Below are 25,996 nucleotides of genomic sequence, written 5' to 3' on the forward strand. Positions count from 1 at the left end.
AATAGATTTCCATTGAGGCTATTCACATGAAATTTTCACCAGACATCAGTATGACCTCAAGAAATTCGGAAATATAAAGAATTGACACCATTACAGTCCATAAATGAAGTTATGTGTAATAAAGAGGAATGACACAGGAAAAAAGTATTGAACACGCTAACTGAATGACAGCTTCAAGACACTTCCTGTATGAAATTAATCGGCCGCAGTATTCAGGTGTGATTTTGGCCCATTTTTCTAAACAAATTGTCTTTAAATCTTGTTCAATTGGATTCAAGTCAGGTGATTGACTGGGCCATTCTTACACCTTGATTTTTTTTCTCTGAAACCAATTAAGAGTTTCTTTTGCTGTATGTTTTGGATCGCTGTCCTGCTGAAAGGTCCACCCACGTCTCATCTTCATCCTGGTGGATGGCAGCAGATTCTTCTCAAAAATCTCCCGGTAAAGGGCTCCATTCATCGTTCCTTCAATTATATGAAGTCTGCCAGTACTATGCGATGAAAATCAGCCCCACACCATGATGCTTCCACCTCCAAACTTCACTGTTGGTGTAGTGTTTTTAGGGTGATCTGCAGTGCCATTTCTTCTCCAAACATGGTTTGTAGTATGACAGCCAAAAAGTTCAATTTTGCTCTCGTCTGACCAGACTACACTCTCCCAGTATTTCATAGGCTTGTCCAAATGAGTTGTAGCAAACTTTAAACGAGCTTCAACATGCCTTTTCTTTAGTAATGGAGTCTTGCAGGGTGAGCGTGAGCAGTGGAGTGTATTGCCTATTGTTTTCTCTGTGACGATGGTACCTGCTGCCTCCAAGTGTTTCTGGAGCTCTTTCCGAGTGGTCCTTGGCTCGTGGACTATTCTTCTGACTCCCTGGTCAGAAATCTTGCGAGGAGCTCCTGTGCGTGGCCGGTTGATGACGGCGTGATGTTGCTTCCACTTGCGGATAAATGGCACCAATGGTGTTTACTGGAGGATACAGAAGTTTTGAAATATGTCTGTATCCGATTACATCAATATGTTTTGCAACAATAGCGTTGCAAGATAGGGTTGCCTTGCAGAACTGCCTTTTCTTAGCGTGTTCAATACTTTTTTCCTGTGTCATTCCGCTTTATTACACATAACTTTATTTATGGACTTTAATGTTGTGAATTCTTTATATTTCCAGATTTCTTGAGGTAATACTGATGTCTGGTGAAAATTTCATGTGAATAACCTCATTGAAAATATATTTACTGAAAAAAATGTTGACGCGTTCAATACTTATTTCCCCCACAAAGGGCGGATCAATATTAAAAGTAACAGTAAGTAGTAAGTTATTGTAACTGTGACAATAGTTTTTTTGCTGAGTGTATATATATATGTATATGAACCAATGCTTCAGCTAAAACCTCCACAGTTTCAGTTCTCTTTTTACTCATTATATATTCTGTGCCCACCCGTGTCCTCTTCTAGCCTCACCTAAACTTTCTCTGAGGCTTAATTCATTCCTAATGTGTGCAACCCATCACCAATTACCATGCAAACGCATGCGGCTCTGGAGAGAGTGGTGGAGCGAGAGGTCTATTTTTAGACATACTCACTGTCTCTCTCTCTCTCTCAGTCTCTCAGTGATTTCTTTTAAGCTTAATCTTATCCCATCATTCTTTTCTCTCCATCCCTTACCCCTGTTCAGATCCTCACTGCTATCTCCGTCATGGTTGAATCGATCGGTGCACGAGTGTGTTCGGGGTCTTTTCCACTCTCTCCTCATGTTTGTACAGCAGGGCAGCCCTGGCGCTCCGATCGTTTAGATTGCGGGGGTCGTCATGGAAACCAGCCTGTGAGCTCACAGGTTTCCAGGGATGGAAAAAAAAGGCGAGAACAAGGTCTGGAGAGGAAAAGAGAGAAAGAGGCCAAGGGATGAGAGACATGCATGTAAAACGGATTGGTCCAAAGTCCTCATCTGTTTAGAATCTGTTTCCAGCATGCTTATAGCACCTGAAAATCCTGTTAGAGTGCACACTGTTGTTTTGTGTGTGTGTGTGTGTGTGTGTGTGTGTGTGTGTGTATTCGTGGTAATTGTAGTTTTTCAAATGTAGTATTACTGCAAAGTGGAGTAGTTCTTCTCTGTTTAATATGTTGAGTGAGAGAGATATTTGCCAGATGGCTTGTTAGATAACATCTCTTCTAGACACAGCATGTCCATCATATCCCTGTATTCATCCTCAGCCAGCTCTCAGTGTGTTTCTGGGGGAAAGAGTGATAGAGATTGAAGAATCTCGGTGCCCTTCTCTCAGTCTGTTTCTTTGCTGTCAGTCTTATTCTAAGGAAGACAAATGAGGTGCGGCTTCATAGCTCTCACTGAACATTGTGAAAGAATAGTTCAGGAAATGTACACAATTTACACAATGTTCCCTGTACCCAAAATGTGTGGTGTCTTGCTTCTTCAGTTTTTCTTCTAGCAATTAATAGAAGACAATTTTACCTAAAATCACTTCTGTAAATATTCTATCCATTTCTATTTGTTTAGCGCGTTTCACAGTAGACATTGTCACAAAAGCATCTTTACAGAAATCTGCATGTAATTTAGATCCCTAATGAGCAAGCAAGAGACCAAGAACAAATCTTGGAACTCTGATGGACTCTAGTAGACTTTAATGGACTCTATCTCATTTCTAGTGAGATAGTGAGATTATAAATCATTACAGAATACAGTTAGTTGTTGAAGACTAAAGGCAAACAACAATATGTTTATGTTACAAGGATGTTCATTATGAGCATACTGTGAACAATAGTCCTGGGATGAGCCCTGGACAGTTGTTATGATTACAGCAGCAGTTTGTCTAAATTTCCAAATCTACAGTATCCATGTGAGACTGTACACTGAAGCATGGGTGAGATATGAACATTAATTGTTTTGGGAAGTGCAATTTGTTAGGGTATCCATGTGGGGCTTTCTGGGGAAGTGCAGGAAGCTCCCAACAGAAGTAGAGCATCAGAATGAATCAGGCATCAAACTGCATCCAGTTCTTCAATAATGGTTCTGCAGACGTTGATGTGACTTAATGTGACCTACTGTAATCTATAAACATGAATAAAACATCACCATGTAAAAGAACAACTGCAATGACCCCTAGGTTCCACCTAAAAACACCTTCAAGCTTGTAGCTTCAGTGCAAAACTGTTTAGCTCTACACACAAAACACGTCTTGACTGATTGATTGACTACATGCTGTATATGTTGTTGTAGTAACATTAATTTCCTTTAAATATGCCATATACTGCCAAACACAGTGGTAAGTTGTGAGATGTGTGTTGGTCCAGAGCCAACCGGATCAAACCAGTACACCACTGGGCCATATCGTTTTTGCTTTTACTATCATAATTTCACTCATATTTTTAATAACGTGTAAACATCTATGCTCTGAACTATGAATCCATCTCTGTTTGATCAGTTTCAGCTGTAGTGTAATTGATTGACCTCAAGCTATAATATGGCTCTATATTGTGTTTCCAGCAGATGTGTGATTTTTCTCACTCTCTTTCTTTCTGATTAGCACTGTTTTCATTTGTGTGTGGCTGAACCGTGGCTGGCTTGGAGTGTGCTTGTGTTGCCTGTTTATGGTTTGTCTGGGGCTGAAGTGGTGTTGGAGTTGAATTGTTGTCCTCTGGCAGTCTGGCAGTCTGGCAGTGGGCGAGCATGGCCCGCTGTTCCACTCGGCCTGCCCTCTCATCAGCTCAACCTCCTGCATGATTCATCCTCCACTCCACGCTGACAGACAGAGGGACAAGGGAGAGAATTTAATGAGAGGAGAGTGAGACGTAAAAACTTCAAATTGATGGGGGAGGATGAGGAGGCATGAGGGATTAAAAGGACAGGGACAAGGGGAGACAGACTGACTGTATTTAGATGTGTTTACATTTAAAAGCTTCACATTTCTAAGTTGTGTATTATGTCTTTTACCATTCTAAAGAGAAGCAGTAAGATGGCCAAAGTAATGCAAAAAAAATTGCTGTAAGAAGGTGTAAGTTGTAATTCTGATCTTATTTGTCAGTTATGAGTTGTATCATGTAAATCTTAAGCAGGAAGATCATGTTGGCTGTGGAGAAACTGCACCGTTTTGAGGTTACACTAAATGTTTGGAGGTCTGTACTTTCAGACTTTTGAACAATAGTTAAGGTGTGGAGTAAGCTCTTTGAATGTCATTGCTTATTTGAAAAATAGGTTTCCATTACTATTGGTTACATCGTGCTTTATTGGAATGCCATTTTTCCATCTTGGGCAAAGTCCCTTATATTGTTCCTTATGCAGAGATTCAACACTTCAATGAAGCTATGCAGATGGAAACTCAATTTAACTGAACCAATGTCATGCTTTTATATCTGTACAAGGGTGTGTGTGTGTGTGTGTGTGTGTGTGTGTGTGTGTGTGTGTGTGTGTTCATGGTAAAAACATATTTTGTACAGCCATGGATGAGCATCTGGAGGAACATCTGGAGGTAAAAAATAAATAAATAAATAGCACAGAAGCATACATCCTAAACAGTCACAGATACTCACACACACACACACACACACACATTCACAGATACACTTTATTATTCAAATGTTTGAACATTTTTTCATGTAAGGGTTTTATTCTTCTATTTTGCAAAAAAGATTCAAGACTTAGACAATTATATGTTCAAAAATTTATATTTGTGTGTGTGTGTGCGTGTGTGTGTGTACTGTTAGGTTCCTATAAATTCTAAGCACTTGGCTGCTTTTATTAAGTTAGATACTATGTATTTACTAGGTATATTTGCTTTTGTTTTTAAGGCATGAGCCTTGATGATGTCAAGTGTTTTTTTTTTAACTGTTCCTATATATGAAGACGTAGCAGATGCATTATAGTCTTGTCAATAGCAATGTATTCAAGTATCATGTATTTTGTGTGTGTGTGTGTGTGTGTGTGTGCGTGTATGTGTGTGTTTGTGTTTGAGTATGTCTGTGTGTTTGTGATTTTGTGTATTACAGTATATCAAAATGAGCTGTGTATCGTAGCTTGGGCATCACTGATGGTTTGTAGATTTGTTTTCCTACACCCTGTTACAGTCTGCTCTCTAATCAGATAAAGCATTATGTAAGCACATCTATCCTGCTGAAGTCCTCTCCCCCTTAGCAGCTGCCCTTGCTGCCAAAAACGAACAACACATATGCAAATATGAAACACATTCCAACAGATTACTGACACGAAACTGACAAAGAGGCATCAGATGAGTTGACGGTGCATATGTTTGTAAAAGAAGGTAAAGTGAGACAGAACACACACATCATATGATTCCCCATTGCCAGGAGTGTTATTGTAAAAGGGAGAATTGCTCATACACAGTTCATACCATAACATCTACACAAACACAGAGTAAAATTGTTATCAGACCAGACCAACCAGTAGCCTGAAACTTTCCGACTTAGTTCAATCCATCCCTCAACACCAACATCACAAACACAACTGCAGCCTGAGACAATGCTGTCCAATCCCGAATGCCACCAATAAGAAACCAAATAAACGCCTTAATGACAGAACATTTTACCTTGTATCAGTGACAGCTGTTGTCAGGTCACCAGTAAACAAAATCGCAATGAATAATTAATACTAGTCAAATCCACATACAAGCTAACAAATGATCTGATTTCATCTACACCTAATACACACTGGAACTTTAATCAGGGCTAAAATTGTGAATGTGAGTCAGCCATGGCCTGAGATGTTTCTGTATGAGTCTCATCCGAGCTCCAAAAGACAAAAAGAAAATATGCAACAGATAGGTCATTGACTATAGTTAAAGAGAAACTGGGTTGTTATTTTAACTCTCCTCTGAACAGAATGGATTTAATGCCAGGTCCTAATGTACAATTGTGCATGAACACACACACACACACACACACACACACACACACACACACACACACACACACACACACTGAGAACTCAGTACAGTCAATGCTATTCTCCATGCATTGTGATGTTCCTCAGGCTATGTGATTTGACCAGTGTTAAGGCACATGGCTGAACAGAGCACATGCTGGGTCAGGTGCTCTCAGGCCTCAGGTTTCTCTCTCTCTCTCTCTCTCTCTCTCTCTCTCTCTCTCTCTCTCTCACTCTCTCTCACACACACACACACACACACACACACACACACACACACAAACACACAAACACACACACACACACACACACAGTTTAGAACCTCTAGGACGGCAATTAGGTGGAGGAATGAAAGATGTGTTTGTTCTCATTCTCTGCTGCCTGAGGTGACCTCAAACAGTGTGCTTGAGTAAAAGAGCCACAACACAACTGGGTGTGTTTCCCCAGTGCACTTTACAGCTGGAGATGTTTCACTCTGCATGTGAGAGGGTGTGTATGTGGATGTGGACAGATGTAGGAGGAAAGGGGTAGAACCTGACCCAGATACCGCCCTTTTGTATGAAGATCCATAGAATTTAAAGGTGCTTTAAAGCTATAGTCAGTCATTAGTTGTTGTTGTTGTTGTTTTTGTTGTTGTTGTGTTTATTATTTGGCCTGTGGCACCACAGATGTTTTTCATAATCTACTTAATTGACAGGTACTGAAACATGAGGAGGTTGTTGACAAACATTACAAAACTTAAAAATCACAGACCCTATCTTTACGGCTCTTATAGTCCTATATAATATATTCTGAAAGCTCAGTGTTTGTCTCATTGTTTTAATTCTTGGGTCACTCTGTTTCTGACAGCTGCTACATCTGGGGAAAATGAAGAACGAGTGTTCCGTGAGCGCATGCGACCCCGTAAGCGTCAGGGGGCAGTACGCAGACGTGTCCATCAGGTGAACGGACACAAGTTTATGGCCACATACCTCAGACAGCCCACCTACTGCTCCCACTGTCGTGACTTCATTTGGTAAGGTCTCTCTCTCTCTCTCTCTCTCTCTCTCTCTCTCTCGCTCCTGAGTGCCTGCACTCTAATATTATTATACTCTAATATGCACACTAATATTCACTGCCATTATCAGATTACTGAACAGGTCATGTAAACAGCCAAAAAAAAGCCACCAAAAAAATCTAGTCTTTGGTACAAATGAATGTCAACTCAAAGAAGGACAGCATTATGTGAAATCTGCAACTATAAAACTTCCAAATCACTGTTTACCTGCTAACCTCATTAGAAGCCAGACACCTTGAGTCAATTGTCATTAAATACAAATCATGATGGATTAAAAAGATATAATTTGTTTTGTGTGTCCATAAAACAGAACAATATTTTGCTAAAATAAATGGGATTATTAGTTGACTCCTGTAGACCAGAGTTTTCATGTTATCGGATTACTGAAGTGCATTGTGAGCATGTTGATTGAATTATGGCCCAAATTGTATTTTTGGCAGTTATCCGATTACTTCAAGCATGTAAATGTTTTCTTCTCTCTCTCTCTCTCTCTCTCTCTCTCTCTCTCTCTCTCTCTCTCTCTCTCTCTGACTCTTTCTCTTTACAATCCATCTTCTGGGATTTCCATCCACCTGTTTTTATGCAAATGAAATGTCTGCATGGTGATGCCAGAAATGTAAAACCAACAACAACAAAACAAACAAAAACACCTTAGGTGTCCTATACCATACAGAGACAATGTGATGAAGGATGATGGAATGAGTATATACAGTATATTAAACAGTATATTATATTTTTTCTCTTTTGAATGTTAAATGACAATCATTGTGTGCTTCTGAAGAGGCACAACCGATGATGCAATCAAAAAAAAAAAGTGCCTTGTAATATATTACTGCATGTAGTATAGTGTACTATAGCCTACTGTGATATAGACATCTTATTTAAGCAAGTCCACAATAAGAATTGCTGATGGAGCAGACAGACAGCGGGAGATATTTTTACTCCTCTGCTTGGTTCTTTTTTTGGACTCAAGGCCGTACAGTTAGTCAATTTGCATAACTGTGTGCCTGTGTGACACCAAACAACAGTGTGTCTGTGTCTCACCACACAATGTTGTCTTTTTTTTCCGCCATCAGTAAGCGTGATGTGACGTTTATATTTTTTCTTGATTGTTGTTTTTTGGTTTTGTTTTTTGAGCAAATGGCGTCCTCTACTGCTCACAACAAGCATTAAACTTTTTTTGGTTGGGATTCTGTGCTGTGGGAAATTCAGACATGTATACGCGTTGACAGAGCATGATATCTGGTTTGTCTAACGTGTGTTTTCTGTGTTAATTTGCAGGGGTGTATTAGGAAAACAGGGATACCAATGTCAAGGTTGGGACCTTTCACCTTTTCATGTGTGCTTAGCTTTCTTTACACTTTTTTAGCCCCTGTTCATTTAGAGAAAGACAAGATATTCCAGTATGTAATATAAATATAATCACTATTCTTGTAGAAGATGACAAACTTTCCTTTAACACTTTGAAAGTGGTTTTAAGGTGAATCTAATTTTATTTATTTATTTTGTACAGTTTGTACCTGTGTAGTCCATAAAAGATGCCACGAGCTCATCATCACAAAGTGTCCTGGGCTAAAGAAGCAGGATGACACTCCAGAGGAGGTCAGTCTTCACTCTTAATTTCATAGACTTTTATAGTCGGATACATTAAATAGCGTTTTTCCAGAACAATGAATCCAGAACAAATGAACAGCGAGCATTGTGGATCTCATTTCTGTGCACAGGTTGGCTCTCAGCGCTTCAGTGTAAACATGCCTCACAAGTTCAGTATTCACAATTATAAAGTACCGACCTTCTGCGATCACTGTGGCTCTTTACTCTGGGGGCTGATGCGACAAGGTCTGCAGTGCAAAGGTAAGGCAGCTGTTAAGTTGGGGCGGCTGTGGCTCAGGTGTTAAAGCGGGTTGTCCACTGATCGTAGGGTTCGATTCCTGGCCCACGTTCCGAAGTGTCCTTGGGCAAGACCTTGAACCCCAAGTTGCTCCCAGTGGCAGGCTAGCACCTTGCATTGGCGTGTGTGTGTGTGTGTGTGTGTGTGTGTGTGTGTGTGTGTGTGTGAATGGGTGAATGAGAAACAGTGTAAAGTGCTTTGTAGAACCACTAAGGATAAAAAGTGCTATATAAGTGCAGACCATTTAGTTTAGGGTGTTGTTATGAATATGAATGAATGTGCTGTGTTGAAAGAGTAGTTTGTATTTTTTTTTTTAAAGCTTTTTGTAGTTGTTTTTAGGACAATTGATAAAGCAAGAAAAACATTGAGAACATTTCATCTTAATCTGAACCCACTCTCTGAAAAACTATGTATACCCCATTAATTCAGAGCTGAGCAGCTCTGTACTGACTGGAGGCAGGGCCTATTTTAGGGCTGGAATAGAAAAAAAACGTTTAACATTGGCATTGCATGGCAATCTGAATTACTTCGTTTTTTAATGTATCTTCGAAAGTATATGATTATAACACTTCTAGAAAAACATCAATTTCACAAACCACTATTTCAATTGTTTCACTATTTTAAGTGTTCTTGAAAAAAGGACGCATCGTCTTATTGATTGTGTACGCCTATGATCATCTCTGAAGAATGCAGGTCTCGGCTGAGGATAGACGAGACTGATCATATGAAGAAGTTGTTCTCATTTTCATATCAAGTGTGAGAAGAAGGCTTTATTTTCTCACACTTGAAGCTGAATGAATGTAAAGCAGGAAGCTGTTAGATATTTCTGTCTGTAGCTGATCAACAGCTGTGCATCTCTAATGAGAAAAATGTTCCTGGCTGTAGGCATTTGAGCAATGAGTGCAGTAAATGCCTGGTCTTATATGCATATTATATTCACATAAATCGTGACAGGCCCAACATGCAAATACTTTTAGCATTAAGTCACTAGGACGGAAGAATTACTACTGACATTAATAATAATAAATAAATAAATAAATAAACAGTTGTATGATGGCAGCAGAATTAAATATAGCCTGTGTGTGCATAAGGGTTTTTACTTTTACTTCATATATGCACAATTTGTTCAAATATTCATACATTCATCAGATCTAACCAGAGTCAGCTCAGGTCAGGTCCTCCCTGTTCAGCAATCATGTATATGAATGTTATTTGAGTAGTAGTGCCCCCTGGTGGGGGATCTTCAGGCTGTTAAAAGTAATTCAGTCATTAGGTTCATAAAAGTGTTCATTCAGTGCCTGAGCTACATGCAACTGCAGAGGGGCTCTAGAGTGATTTTCCTGCATATCTCACTCTTTCTCTGTCTGCCCATGTTTCAGTTTGTAAAATGAATGTTCACCGGCGTTGTGAGACTAATGTAGCTCCTAACTGTGGGGTGGATGCAAGAGGGATCGCCAAGGTTTTGTCTGATCTTGGAGTGACACCAGACAAGATCTCTAACAGCACCCAGCGCAGGAAAAAGGTAAATATAACTTGAGTTGTAAAACCGTGATAATACTATGATAAACCACACTCACTGAGCTCTTTATTAGGAACACTATACAGACACTGGGTAGCACCTCCCTTTGATCTCAAACCAGCCTCAATTCTTCGTGGCATGGATTCCACAAGATATTCTAAACATTCCGTTGAGATTCTGGTCCATGTTGACATGATTGCATCATGCAATTCCTACAGATTTTTCAGGTGCGCTTTCATGCTACAAATCTTCCATTCTATCACATCCCAAAATCCTAAAGACATTCTAATGGATTTAGATCTGGTGCTTGGGAAGGCCGCTCAAGAACACTGAACTCATTGTCATGTTCATGAAACCAGTTTGAGATGACTTGTGCTTTCTGACATGGTGCATTATCATTCTGGAAGTAGTCATTAGAAGATGGGTAAATTGGGGCCATGAATGTATGCACATGTTCAGCAACAACACTCAAATAGGCTGTAGGACTAAAGCGATGATTGATTGGTACTAATGGACCCGAATTGTGACTAGAAAACCTCCGCCACACCATTACACCACCTCCACCAGTCTGGACTGTTGACACAAGGCAGGTTGGGTCCATTGATTCATGCTGTTGGTTCCCATTCTGATGGTTGATGTAAACTTTACTCAAAGCTGTTGGCCCATATCTGCATGATTTTATGCATTGCACTGCTGCCACATGATTGGCTGATTAGATAAGTGGATGAATGAGTAAGTATACAGGTGTTCCCAATAAAGTGTTCATTTAGGCTATGTGCTGCAAATTTCCTAAATAAATATTGCTCTAATTCTGAAATAAGTGACAAGAAGTGATGGTGAAAATGAGTGCTACTTTGGGACAATGTCCATTGTTAAAAGCGCTATACAAATAAAACTAAAAATGATGATGATAATGATGAAGATAGATGGCGATAGATTAGAGAAAGACAGTAATGACAGCTAAATGTACTAGGATTAAGACAAGTGTAATGAGGAATGTAATGCGTCTATTCTGTATGCAGTTGGCGCCAGGGCAGGATGCCCAGCCAGCCACCTCAGAGCCAGCCTCATCAGAAGAATCTGATCGCTGCAAATCAGCTCCGACATCACCATGTGAACAGGGTAAAGAACAGCTTATTCTCACACTTGATTTCTCTGTCTCCAGTGGGATTTCTATCCACTGGTTTAAATGCAAATTTCTAAATAAATAAAAAATCATGAAGTGAAATGACAGACATTCGAAAGGGGATTTTGTTTTTAAATATTTGCTGTAGTAACTAAACATTTTAGTCTGTCCATGGCTACTTCCAAAAGCACATACTAGCGTAATACATATTAGGCAGAGGTAGGTTAATGAACTTAAGTATTTTTGCCATTGGAATTGAGCTTCCCTTATCACCCTGTCAATTGCATGTGAACATCTGCTTTTCTTTTTGCAAGTTTTCATAAATGTGCTTTTAAAAAATTCTAAAACGTCTGTATGGAAACAATATACAGCATGTCATTGAAATCATCCATGCGTTCAGCACTGAACTGTTTCCTTTTCTTTCTGTCTCAGAGCTGGACGAGCTTGAAAGCATACGCAAGGCTTTGTCTTTCGGTCAAGAGCACAAGTCTTCTTCATCCTCTTCTTCCATGGCTACTGGGCTCCAGGGCACAGTGAATGAGGGCCATGAGAATGGAGATGTGAAGATTGTTCAGTCAAAGAGGATGAGCCTTGATCACTTTTCCTTCATCAAAGTGCTGGGCAAAGGCAGCTTTGGGAAGGTGGGAAAAACATAAGTAAACTTGGGTAAATAAGTAAAACCTAGTGCAAAAGGAAATGTAGATAGTTAGGTCTCTTCGTATACACTGTGACAGAGTCATGATTACATGAGGGTAAGATATGCAAGATAATATTGTTATTTACAACCCCAGTTCCGAAAAAGTTGGGACACTATAGAAAAGGCAAAAAAAAACAAATCAAAACAGTCATTTGAAAATTCTGTTCACCGTGTAGTATATTGAAAACACATTATTAACACTTTATTTGACGTTTTATTTTGTGAATTTAATTTATTTTTGAAAATATACACTCATTTCAAATCTGATGACTGCAACACACACCAAAAAAGTTGGGACAGTCGACTGATTACCCCTGTGTAACATCACCTTTTCTTTTAATAACACTTATTAACAGTTATTAAGCTGAAGACACCGGTTGGTTAGGTTTAGCAAGCGGAATTTTCCCCAGCATATGTTGCTCCAAAATGTGTACATATCTTTCTGCATTAATGGTGCCCTCACAGATGTGCAAGTTACCCATGGCATGGGTGCTGACACAGCCCCATACCATGACAGATGCTGGCTTTTGGACCCGACGCTGATAACAGCTTGGATGGTCCTTTTCCTTCTCTTTGTTTTTATTAGCATCTTCCATATTGTCCCAACTTTTTTGGAATTGGGGTTGTATATAGCACACTATTGGAAAGGAGTTTGGAGCTGTAACGTTAACATCATGCAGCTGAAAAAGTGACAATGGATGTGCATGGAAAATTGGAAAATATTAATCTCAGGTACATTACTTGACTTGCAGTACTTAAAAGTAGGGCTGTGACATATCATATCATACATGATATACCGGTACAATTCCTCCCTATGATATGAATTTGTCATCTCGTGATATTGATGATGTAGTTGTTGACGTGTTTGCGCAAATGCCCATCTCACATGTGGAAGAACAAGCATGGCGGAAGGTGGAGTTCAAACCCAAGACAAAGAAGAAGAATTAAAAAAGGAGCTTCTTCCATAATATGGGAGTGGTTCGGATACGGAAGATCAGATGTGAATCAAACATCTGTGATTTGTAAACTGTGGCAAAACCCCATATCAAAAAAGGGTGGAAACACATCAAATTTGTTCCACCACCTCAAGCAAAAACACTGACCCTGTATGCTGATGTGACTTGTGGCCAAAAGAGTGTTGAATTTTGCTATTTTTATATCGTCATGTATAACGCTACTGCAAAAATACCATGAAATTGAGTGATATAGGTTTCTATCGCCCATCCGTACTAAAAAGTACAACAGACTGACAAATGCTGAAATATTGGCTTTATACTGCAGAAAGTTCTAGATGTAGCTATAATACAAAGATATAAGATGCTTATAACATCATAATTATTTACATCATAATTAGTTACAAATTTAAACAGGCTATTATTTAGAATCAATGCAGATTTCTTAAAAAAAAAAAAAAAAGGGTTCCAAAAAGGCAAAATGGTTGTAATGCCCATTTCTCTCATGTCATCTCTCCTGATGCTAGGTGATGCTAGCTGAACTGAGAGGCACAGATGAGGTGTATGCTGTGAAGGTGTTGAAGAAAGATGTCATCCTGCAGGATGATGATGTTGACTGCACTCTGACTGAGAAACGCATCCTCGCTCTGGCCAGAAAACACCCCTACCTGACCCAGCTTTTCTGCTGCTTCCAGACCAAGGTATAGGACTTGCCCAACAGTAATCAACCCACATCCAGCTCATTTAACTAGAATGTGCAGGGAATTTCTGGAATGTCATGGAAATTTAATAAAGTCTATTCCAGTCATGGAAAGTCAGGGAATTTTATCATTTTGGGGTTGAAGTCAGGGAATATCAGGGAATTTTGTTTGTAAATCTTTCAAATGTATTAGCTAAAATGTGTGTGAGAGAGAGATAGGTATACATATATATATATATATATTATATATAAAATTGCTTATGGTACCTTGTAAATGAACTGATTTTATTTCCATTAAAGAAATATATTTTGTTTTATTAGAACCATTTTGTTTATGAGGTATAAAGTCTAGTCCTGAGAAGTATATGTTCTTTTTAAGCAATGAAAACTAAGTTTTGCTCTGAAAATGTCTGTTAACCAGGAAATCAAGCTTACAGATTTAATGGGTTAAAATAGTTAGTTTTTTTCTGCTCAGTACCCAGGCAATTCATTGTACCATTCTTCGTACAGTAGGTCATGGAAATTCAAGATTTTGGTCAGGGAAAAGTCATGGAATTTTACATTTGACTTTTAAAGTCATTTAAAAGTCACCGCATTTAAAGTCAGAGCGCACACATTGTACCAGGTAGTGAACTTCTCATATTCTGGCAACTATCAAGAATATATCTGCTTAAAGGAACATCTGGTCTCTGTGGGCCCAGAAAAAACTAATGAACGCACCAGCATCCTACAGGTAAGGACCAAGAGTTGTCTGCACTTACCTGCGAATACTGTGGGGTTTTTTTTTTTCTTGTAATAGCATTCAGACACGAGTTTCAAAACAGATTCAGCTGATTTCCACCAAAATAATCTACTATACCTTTAAGACTCATATTTTAAGAATTATGTCATTGTTCAAACAGAAGGACAAATCTGATTGATTTCACATGTCCAGTTATTAGAATGAGAGACTGCTTTGCAAATTCCAAGTGACCAAGTCTGATTTGTTTGTTCAGAATTTGTTTTCTTGCCCACGCTAATTGTCATAGGACCATATTCAGTTAAGCTGTGTTAAACACTTGTAGAGAAGACTTAATACCAAAATTGCTCACATCTGTATTCAGACCTCAGGCAAAACTATGTGTTTACATACTTACATACTTACATATGGAAGATTATTACTTATCCAGAGCAACTTACATTTATCTCATTTTATACAACCAAGCAGTTAAGGGTTAAGGGCCTTTTTCAATGGTCTAGCAGTGGCAGCTTGGCGGTGATGGGATTTGAACTCACAACCTTCTAAATGGTAGTCTGTAGATGCAATACCTCACTATTAAATTCATGTTTTGAGTTTCACTTCAAAAAAACTATGGAATGGCAGTAAAGTGCAATTTTAAATAGATAAAAATGACACTAAACATTTTGCATGAAATAAGAGACATCATCTTAATCAGAGACATTACATGTCTCAAGGATAAAATTATGAACTGCATTTCCTAAAAGTGGACTGTAACCATAGAAGAAGAAGTCCGGGTCAGCTTAGATTTTAAACTACATTTTCTAGAATTATTTGGTTACATTTGAAACATGAAAAAACACATCCCAGGGGGCATGATGGCTTAGTGGTTAGCACACATCCAGGGTTGGGGGTTTGATTCCCGTTTCCGCCCTGTGTGCACAGAGTTTGCATGTTCTCCCTGTGCTTCGGGGGTTTCCTCCTGGTACTCTGGTTTCCTCCCCCAGTCCAAAGACATGTTCTGTAGGCTGACTGGCATCTCTAAATTGTCCATGGTGTATGAATGGGTGTGTGAGTGTGTGTGCGATTGTGCCCTTCGATGGATTGACACTCTATCCAGGGTGTCCCCCACCTTGTGTCTCGAGTCCCCAGGATAGGCTCCATGCTCCCCGTGAGGATAAGCAGTATAGAAAATGGATGGATGAATGGATAAAACACATCCCACAGGCACATTTCTATTACAAGACCATATCTCATTACAGTTTAATGTCCTTATTTAGTATCTTGTAACCACATTGTTCTCACAATTAACTATGCATGATCTAAATAAATAAATAAATAATTTTGTGGCCTGTCCATTTACGTTCTGCGCCTCTCAACAGCGGTTTTTGCCGCTAATTAAGCTTTACTCTTTTTTCAACTGTACTTCTATTTCATTGTGCAAAAATGCACAGTCTTGGCCCAAGTGCTCTTTTATAAATTGCCAAATAAAGAACGTGAAAATCATATTGTTAAAAATTGTTTGCAGTGATTAAACTGATAATTACGACTAGAACTAAACCAACGTGGCTTAAATCAATAAGTATACTTAACTCAGGAAATGTTTACTGCATCAGTGATCGCTTAGGGCCTGTTTACACCTGGTCACTTCATGCGTTTTCTCTGATGTGATAGTGAAAAGACCAGGTGTAAATGCTTTCTGAAATGCACCTGAGACGGATTTAAATCCGATCGCTCAAACCACATCAGGAGGTGGTCTGGGACGCATTCCAGACAAAACTGAACAAGTCTAAATGCATCTGGTTGTTGAAACCACATACGTCAGCACTTTTCTCCTCCCAAACAGAAGCACTTCACTCGCTTTAGCCGCGCCAGAAGCAAAAATAAACATGGACCACACTCAGGGATGGAGCAGCCACGAAACGCAGACGCTCATTGCTTTATGGTGTGACGAAAGCGTGCAGCAAAATGTATCTAGAACTTATGGAAATAAAAGTATATATGAAGAAATATCATGGAAAATGAGTGAGCACGGTTACACTAGAATGTGGCAACAGTGCCAAAGAAAAATAAAAAGTCTCAAGGTAATTTACCGCAGAGCGACATAATAAGTGCTGCCTTTTGTTGCGTAAGCATTGTAGCAAGCAGTTTTGTTTTCTTTTCGATTGCATTCGCAAATCCAAATATAGCAAAATAACGCTGGCTGATATTTCAATTAATCGGAAATGTGTATTTGCATTTTGCATGGGAATAGAAGATCAGATTCATATCCGTTTAGCAGAAACACATTATGTGGCCAAGTGTAAATGGAACCGTTTTAACAAATCAGATAGCTACAGATCAGAGAAAACACATGAAGTGACCAGGTGTAAACAGGCCCTTAGTTACTGCTGCTGAAACTCATGCTACCAGAAGGGGGCGATGTAGCTTTAATCTCGTCCCTCAGCAGGAAGGAAACAAGGCATGTTCCTGGCATTATTTTTTAGCAGACTTTACACTCAGTGGTTTAGAGTGATGCTTTTGTGCTTTGCTAGGCAGAGTTGTGCAGGAAATGTGTCAGATTGCTTTAATAGGTCAAATTCAGTGTGAGAATGAATTTGTTTTTTTTTTGTTTCTAATTGACTTTCAAGTTGACAGTATGTAAAGAGGTTGTTACACAATTGGTATGAAAGGTGAATGAAATAATAGTTAAGTTAATTCCTGCAATCTGAAACTATTGCTGTTATCAACACCACATTATAAAACCCTTATAAATATGTTTGTATGTCTTTCAGACCTGTTGTGGCACATCCACTCACTTTTACATTCATTTTGAGGAGAGCAGAGAGGTGGTCCCGAAACAGAGCTAGGGAGCACAAGAAGGAGAGATCTAGAAAAATCCAAAGAGTCCTGAGTAGAAGAGTAAGCACAGAGGAAAGAGGAGGAAAATAAAGAGATGAAGTGATCAAGGTTGAACTGCAGATGAACCGCAGGCTCTGTGGTTAATCTGTGCTGGAATCGCGGCCATGCTCTTATCAGCCATAATTACAGTGCAGCAATGTAAATAATGTTACATAGCGGGTTCTAAGAATGCCTGTTAGGACCACAGAGAGACATGTTGGTGCAGAGAGAGAAAGCGCCAAAGCAGGAGGGGATTACAGGAGATGAGAAGGGAGGTTGAGGAATGGCAGTTGAGATGATTTGCATGGAGCTGGAGTGAAGAATTGTTCATGGGATTGTGGAGTTTATGATGCTTGCATGATAGCTTGTGGCTAAAGAGAAGGGTTAGGGTCAAGCAGGTTCAAGAAAGTTTAAAGAACATAACACACATGCACACACACACACACACACACACACACACACTTAACAATACATGTAATACCTTAAAAAAGAAAACTTCCTGACAGTAAATTACCGGTTATTACTGCTGAATGAGGTCATTTAAAAGTTCAGGAAAACTGCAGTAATGCTGAAATACAATACCGTACTATAGTTTTACAGTAGTATCAATTAATTGATTATCATAAATGCACTGTATCTCACTGGAATAATCATTAGAAGATGAGCCAGAGGTGTAAGTGCTGAATTTGCTTCTCATTGTGTTTTTTTCCCTCTCTCTATTTCTCTTTCTCTCTCTGGCAGCTATAGTTGTATGCATGTGTGATATTGTTGGTGAAAGTGAGACCGAAGTAAAGCTGCAGAAGTGCAGAAAGAGCTGGAAAGCTACTATTTTAGTTAAAGCTTATAAGTTTAGTTCCGGTTCAACTTGTGCAAACTGTTCAAGTTGATGAAAAGAGTTTGATTTTAATCTGTGCTCTTGAATTCGACTAGGAATGGAAGGTGTGTTTTCAGGCTCGGTTTGCTCTTAAAGGTGGTTTCACTGTATTCTTTGGAAATAAAGTGGAACTGAAAATCGAATTGGAAAATCTGTGTCATAGGAAAGTGTGAATGTGTGATAGGAAAGTTGTTATTACATCATAAAATATAAAAGCCAATCAGGCTTTAATATACAAATACGGACAGTGCAGTATTGGATTAAAATGAAAAGGAAGTAGGCTTTGTGAAAAATGAGAAGGTTTGGGTCAAACAGGAGCATGTGTGTGTGTGTGTTTTTTTTTTTTCTTTATTCCATTTCAATGGAATGTGAAGTTTGATATTTTATGAATAAATGACCGTAGCTTGAACCTGCCCCATGCTCATGTGCCTGTGCAAGTTCAGGTACAGTAACCCAAAGCACAAGTAGAAGTAAGATGGGGTCATTCTATCGGTGTGCTCGCTGAATGCTGATCCAGCCTTGTTCCAGCCTCTTTCCCAAGCCTTCGTGTCTTCATTGACCTCCTTAGTGTTTTTGATCAATAATTATAGAAATATAGAAGATTTACTGTGATGTAAATCTTGGAGTCAGTGTATATGTACTACTATTTGAGTAAACATTTAATGTTGGTGGTAATAGATGTCAGTAGAACACTGGCACACAGAGTAGATTTAGTCTATTTGTTTTATAGCTTTAATTGTTTATATAGACAAAATTTTAATTAAAAATTAAGTTAATTGCAAGGGCGTTACTGTGCAAATTATAATATGCACTCTAGAAAAAAAAATAAATAAATGATTGTGTGATTGGAGAGAAGTAGAGCCGATCGGGTGTTGCAGGTGGATTATCCTGTGAAACCCCTAACTTAGACAACCTCACCCTCTCCCTAGTGTTGCTTTTTGTGACTTAATGATGGCTGTTTTTTTATTTATTTACTTACTTTTTGCTCTTTTTAAATGATGCTCTTGTAGAACCTTGCCAGGTCTGTTATGGGTTGTTTGTGCACTGTCTTGCTAGGTTTTTTTTTTTACAGAACTCTTTATTGCTTTCTGGGACTTGCTACTAGCACTCAGTGATAATTGAAATTGTGACTAAAATGCACACATTATTGAATTTCTCAAAGTCTGCATTATTGTGACTGGCTGGATTTGACAACCAATTAAATGAAAATAGAGAGGATGCATGGCTTACTGCACCATCAGTTAAATAAGTAATGTATTGACAGTGCCCTCCAGTGATATTGATCATTGATCAATACTGGTCATTTCTACACTTGATACACAGACATAAGAACAATTTTAGGATTTCAACATGTCGTTCATCTGTCTTCTTCTCTAATAGATTAATAAAATAAAATAAAAGTTCAGCAGTGTTGCTTTTACGTGAGAATATGTTTGCAATTTTGTTTCCCTCTCTCACTTTTTTTTTCAGTGTGCTCTTCACAGTACTTGGTGGCTTCAAGACAAAGACTGTCTCTTCATGTTACTGATTGTTTAGCCCTGGTTCCTCATTTTGCTTCCTCTGCGATTTTGCAATAGGATGTGGAAGAGGAATATGAGTGCATAGTTCTTCCTAAAGTTGATATAGCTTTATTTATTTTGATATTCATGCTCACCAATTTCTTTAGAGTCTCTAAAAACAGCTGCAGCTGATGTGCTTGGCATGTCTCACGAATTGAAACACTTGACACGTGCTCTGTTTTTGTAGTTCTCTGTATTAATCATCCTGTTTCAGAGAGTAGCCAGTGTGCAATTCAGGCTCCAGTCCGTTGGGCCGTGTCTGCTCTGCTATCTCCCAATCAGAGCTGTACTACTGCAGCTCACACCATCCGGAAGACATTATTTGTCTGCTTCTAATTAGGAGTAGGCACTGTTTGTTCACATTTGATTGGGTGGACCTCCTTCAGGATTCTTGGCACATTTAAACAATTTCTAAGCATCCTGTTTAAAACTGTTCTCTATATAAAGAACAAGACATACACAATGTACTGGACAGCATAATGGTGCATGTGTTCAGTACAAAATGTAGATTGTTTTACTTTGAATAGTAATTAATTTAATTAATTCCCCAACGGCCCAGGTTTGACCATGAGCTCAGGTTACTGTCTGTGCAGAGTTTTACATGTTCTCCCCATGTTTTTGTGGGCTTCCTTCAGGTTCTTCTGTTTCCTCCCACTGTCCATAAACATGCAGGTAGGCAGATTGGCTGTGCTAAACTGCCCCTAGGTGTCAATGAGTGTGTGAATTGTACCCTATAAAAGATTGGCACAATGTTCTTGAGACCCACCATGACCCTGGATTACAATTACAGTTTCCCTTCACTGGAACTAAGAGGCCCAAACCTGTTGAGTATGGCAATGGCCCTGTATACAAATCGAGCTCCATGAAGACATGGTTTGCCAAGGCTAAAATCGAAGAATTCAAGTGGCCTGCATGGAGTCCTGATATTTACCCTACTGAACACCTTTGAGATGAACTGGAACACTGACTGCACCTCAGACCTTCTCAACTGACATCCGTGCCTGATGTCACAGATGCTCTTGTGGCTGAGTGGACAAATCCTCACAGCCACACTCCAAAATCTAGTGGAAAGCCTTCCCAAAAGAGTGGAGATTACTATAACAGCAATGGGGGAATAAATCTGCAAAAGGATGTTCAAAATAGACATTTGGGTGTGTTTTTGGCCATGTAGTACAGTGCCCTCCACTAATATTGGCACCCCTTGGTAAATATGAGCAAAGAAGTCTGTGAAAAATTGTGTTAATTGTTTAACCTTTTGAACTTTAGTTAAAAAAAAATCACAAAAATATTCTGCTCTCATGGATATCAAACAATTGAAAACAAAACAGAGGTCTTTGTAAATCTTTGTTAAATATAGGTGTACAACAATTATTGACACCCTTTTAGTAAATACTTTGTGCTACCTCCCTTTGCCAAGATAACAGCTCTGAGTCTTCTATAATGAGGTTGTAGAATTCATGGCAAGGGATCTGAGACCATTCCTCCATACAGAATCTCTCCAGATCCTTCACATTTCCAGGTCCACGCTGGTGGACTCTCCTCTTCAGTTCACCCCACAGGTTTTCTATGGTTTTCACTTCAGGGGACTGGGATGGCCATGGTAGGACCTTGATTTTGTGGTCAGTAAACCATTTTTGTGTTGATTTTGATATATCAAAATCAATTTGGATCATTGTCCTGCTGGAAGATCCAACCACGGTCCATTGTAAGCTTTCTGGCAGAGGCAGTCAGGTTTCCATTTAATATCTGGTGATATTTAATAGAGTCCATGATACCATGTATCCTAACAAAATGTCCAGGTCCTCTGGCAGAAAAACAGCCCCAAAACATGAAAGATCCACCACCATATTTAACCGTGGGCATGAGGTACTTTTCCATATGCCTACCTCTCTGTGTGCGCCAAAACCACCTCTGGTGTTTATTGCCAAAAAAGCTCTATTCTGGTTTCATCTGACCAAAGAACACGATCCCATTTGAAGTTCCAGTAGTGTCTGGCAAGCTGAAGACGCTTGAGGGTTTTTTTTTGGATGAGAGTAGAGGCTTTTTTTGAAACCCTTCCAAACAACTTGTGGTGATGTAGATGATTGTAGTTTTGGAGACTTTCTGACCCCAAGACACAACTTGTGCAATTCTCCAGCTGTGATCCTTGGAGATTTATTGGCCACTCGAACCATCCTCTTCACAGTGCATTGAGACAATATAGACACACGTCCAATTCCAGGTTGATTCATAACATTTCCAGTTGACTGGAACGTCTTAACTATTGCCCTGATGGTGGAAATAGACATTTTCAATGCTTGTGTTATTTTCTTATAGCCACTTCCCATTTTGTGAAGCTCAACAATCTTTTGCCACACATCACAGCTATATTCCTTTGATCTTACCCATTGTTATGAATGACTAAGGGAATTTGGCCTAAGTGTTACCTCATATTTATACCCCTGTGAAACAGGAAATCATGGTTGAACAATTTCCTGTTCTTAGTTACCCAGGTGTACTAAAAATATTTAAAATATCACTGGGAATATACTTCAAATATATTTTTCTCATATGAATTCATAGTTGTGCCAATAATTGTTGAACACCTATATTTAACAAATTGGTTTTTTTTTCCACATCGGTTCTGCCTTCATCAGTGGATGTTCGTGGACGTCCACTTCTTGGTTGGTCCGCAACACTTCCTGTCTTTGAATTTGCTAATAAGTTTGGCAACAGTGTAGCGTGTAATGTGCTTGCTATGTTTACTGTTAAAGTCCATCGCACCCTTGCGACAGCTTCCTGATCCAGTCATGAGAATGATTTCAATACGTTCTTTTGTCAAAGGCATTCTTAAACACTATCTGAAAAATTTTTGGAAGACATTTTGCTAAAAAGTGTTAATCGCCCCCGTGTATGGAGACTTTGGATACACCCTGTAGTTATGATTTATATTAACTTTGTGATATTCACCACTTTTTAAACAAATCACTGACCCCCTGGCTATGCTTCTGATTCTACTTTGAGAAATATGGACATTCATTTCAATTTTTAATGTCTTTTTAACACCAGAAATATAGTTTTCTGGTACTGCATTGGAAAAAAAATTGGTTTCCAATATTTTTCATTTTAGCTATGACAATTTCTTCCTTAAGGGCTCATTGGATAGTTAAGAGTACTTAACTTCCTTAAAGGATTCTACATGTAACTAATTCTGATAGAGAAACACTTGGTTCTACATAGAACCTTTAACGGTTTCCCCAGAGAGGCAAGCAAAGAACTCTTAAGGCTTTTTTTAAGAGTGTAGACTTAAATGTTTATTGGCCACATTCAGAACACCTAGAACGTGTGATATACTGTATAACATTCCTGTCACGTAATGAGGGTTCGGACAGAAGCAGGAATGGCAGTTTAATAAAATAAGTCCAAGGGATCAGGCAGAAATCAATAAACAAAGACAGGCAGAGGTCAGGTGATCAGGCAAACAGTCCAAACAAGCCAAAAAGAACAAAGTCAAAACCAAAATAAACAAACACAGTATCAAGGCTTGATAACGGCAGCAACAAACCATAACTACACGTATACCTCACAATGGCTATCTGAGAGAGTATCTTAAGTAATGTGGTATCATTGATATTGTAATTGGTAACAGGTGTGTCTGATTAGTTTTCAAGTGAAGGTGCTGTGACAGTGTGTCACTTTGGGAGTTGAAGTCGTCGGCCATGTTTGTAGTTTGTGGTGTATTCTGGCTAATAGAGTCACTGTTTTGCCAGGACATGACAATTCCCAGCACTTTGTCCTTGAAACACTGAAGACTGAAGGTAATACTCGGTACATTCAGAACTGTGTCCTATAAAGCATTTTTGCCTTTCTCCACACATCCTTAGTATGATATTGATATATGAGTGTGTAATTCATTGTCAGTATGAGTGTGTAATTCATTGTCAGTATGAGTGTATAGTTCATTGTCAGTATGAGTGTATAGTTCATTGTCAGTATGAGTGTATAGTTCATTGTCAATAAGATATATCAGGACATAGAACAGCAAATCTTTACTTTACTGTACTGGAAGTCTCTTCCTTTTCGGCAAACTTTCTGCATTGTTTCACTGTAAGGAAATTAGAAAATATGTCTGTCACCTTCCTTATTGTGAGCTGTACGAAAAAAGCAACAATGACCCGTGATGATAAATAGTGCAGTGGGTATCTGTATATATTCCCCCACCATTTCCCACATCAGCAAACAGGAATTCAGGAAGGCTGACCTTTCCTTTTCTTATTCCCCTGGGCCACGAAGAAGCTTCTGGATTGAAGAGCACACTGATCCTGCTGCGCTGTTAAAAGTCTATTGTTACTATACCTTTGTACTTGTAGTGTTTGTATGGAACGAGAATTGGTTTCGCATTGCACAAGAACAATACTAGTGCATTGGGAAACTTGTTATCCATATCGTGATGAGACTATGGGGCTGACGCAGGCTCGAGCATTATTTTGTGATATCACAACAGTGCATTGCTAATTTTTTTTCTTTAACTGTTCTCGTCCAGTTGCTGTTCTTTTGTCGAGAAATAAATGTTCCTGTGTTTGGGTAGAGCAGCATAACCAGGGGTTTAAATATTTTAAATCTGCTGGAAAAGTGGTATTTAGGTCCAAAATTGCATTTATGTCATCATCTATAGAGAGCACCTCTTAGTGCAGACACAAAGGCAAAATGTTACTTTCCTGACTTAAAGTAAAACCCTATACTACTTCTTAAAATCATGTCTTGCAGATTTTATGCTATTTACGTTACCCCACTTTTATATATATAAATGGGCTACTTGACCCAAATAACTAAATGCAGTGAACTGAATTATTTTTCATACATAATAAATAAGAAGAAACAAATGATTTGGGATAAATGTGAACCAGTTGACAGTTGAATATCATGTACTTAAAAGAATCAATTGAAATTAAATGCCAGAATGATTACATTTATTGGCGTAATTGAGGCAATGTATAAATTCTATCATAGAGACTTACACATGAGTGAATACTCACAAAAACAGCCCTTATTTACTTTAATTAGATATTTTTAAATATTATTAGAACAGCATGATGGCGTAGTGGATAACACTGCAGCGACACACTGCTCCAGAGTCTCCCATTCAATCCGTCACTTGGGTTACTCTCTATGTAGATTTTTTGTGCATGTTGTCAGTGTGGTTTTCCGCCAGGTCCTCTAGTTTCCTCCCACCTCCCAAAAACATTCTGGAATCTTACATCTCTCTGTCTTTGTCTCACCACAGGATCGGTTATTCTTTGTTATGGAATATGTGAACGGAGGAGACCTGATGTTCCAGATCCAGCGCTCGCGGAAGTTTGATGAGGCCCGTTCACGTTTTTATGCTGCTGAAGTCACATCTGCCCTCATGTTCCTGCATCAAAATGGAGTCATCTATAGGTACATTGATGAATACACACTCTCACTGAAAATATATTAATGCGTAATATCCATGTATATACTCTGAAACACCTAAACGAGCCTAAAAGTTGTCCTGAAAGTGCAGTCACTGAGTACAACTCCAGTAGCCAAACCTCATCTAGCCTGCCCAGCCAGGCAATCCTGCTAATCTCAGAAAACCTGTTCTGCTAAAATCATCTGTAACATCTTCAGTGAAAAAGAGGGCTTTTTTTTTTGTGGTTGCGCCATGGGGTGAGAGCAAGTTTAGCCTAGACGTCAAAATCTGTGCTAGTCTTTCATTGCGGCATATTTTATTCAATTTTTTTGCATTGTCTCTCTTTATCGAATTCATTCAGAGGGACAGAGGTAATTGACAGTATGGAAGTTGGACCCCTGATTAAATGAACAGTGAGAGTTTGAACACTTATTCAGCAATTGGTAGAATCTTTATTACCTTATTATCTGCCACCATGGTGTGCAGTTGCGGGCAAACTACAGATACGCTGCCTTTCTTTCATTCCTCATTACTACATTCTTCAGAAAGTTTTCAAAGGAACGCTTTACTATCTCTGATGTAAAATGCTGACTTTACCAGTTTATCAAGAGTCCTCCTATCTTCTGTGTAGCTCTACGTTTATCTCCCATAGTACTTATTGACTAGAAATCACTACGCATTCATCAGAGTTGTTAGTTGAGTCTTCACTGTAGTTTTACAA

At 38.9% G+C, this 25,996-nt stretch overlaps 1 protein-coding gene across 1 annotated transcript in view; it reads left to right on the forward strand.

Annotated features, from left to right (window-relative positions):
* Positions 1 to 25,996, forward strand: part of prkcea (protein kinase C, epsilon a) — a 68,106-nt gene that overhangs the window by 28,642 nt on the left and 13,468 nt on the right. The window contains exons 3-11 of the mRNA XM_053639105.1: positions 6,738 to 6,903; positions 8,227 to 8,261; positions 8,459 to 8,547; positions 8,670 to 8,799; positions 10,216 to 10,358; positions 11,378 to 11,477; positions 11,914 to 12,122; positions 13,659 to 13,832; positions 25,126 to 25,280. Of these exons, the coding sequence (XP_053495080.1) occupies positions 6,738 to 6,903; positions 8,227 to 8,261; positions 8,459 to 8,547; positions 8,670 to 8,799; positions 10,216 to 10,358; positions 11,378 to 11,477; positions 11,914 to 12,122; positions 13,659 to 13,832; positions 25,126 to 25,280 (1,201 nt within the window). The remainder of the gene's footprint in view (positions 1 to 6,737; positions 6,904 to 8,226; positions 8,262 to 8,458; positions 8,548 to 8,669; positions 8,800 to 10,215; positions 10,359 to 11,377; positions 11,478 to 11,913; positions 12,123 to 13,658; positions 13,833 to 25,125; positions 25,281 to 25,996) is intronic.

This window comes from Ictalurus furcatus, chromosome 13 (assembly GCF_023375685.1).
Source record: "Ictalurus furcatus strain D&B chromosome 13, Billie_1.0, whole genome shotgun sequence".
Taxonomy (NCBI): domain Eukaryota; kingdom Metazoa; phylum Chordata; class Actinopteri; order Siluriformes; family Ictaluridae; genus Ictalurus; species Ictalurus furcatus.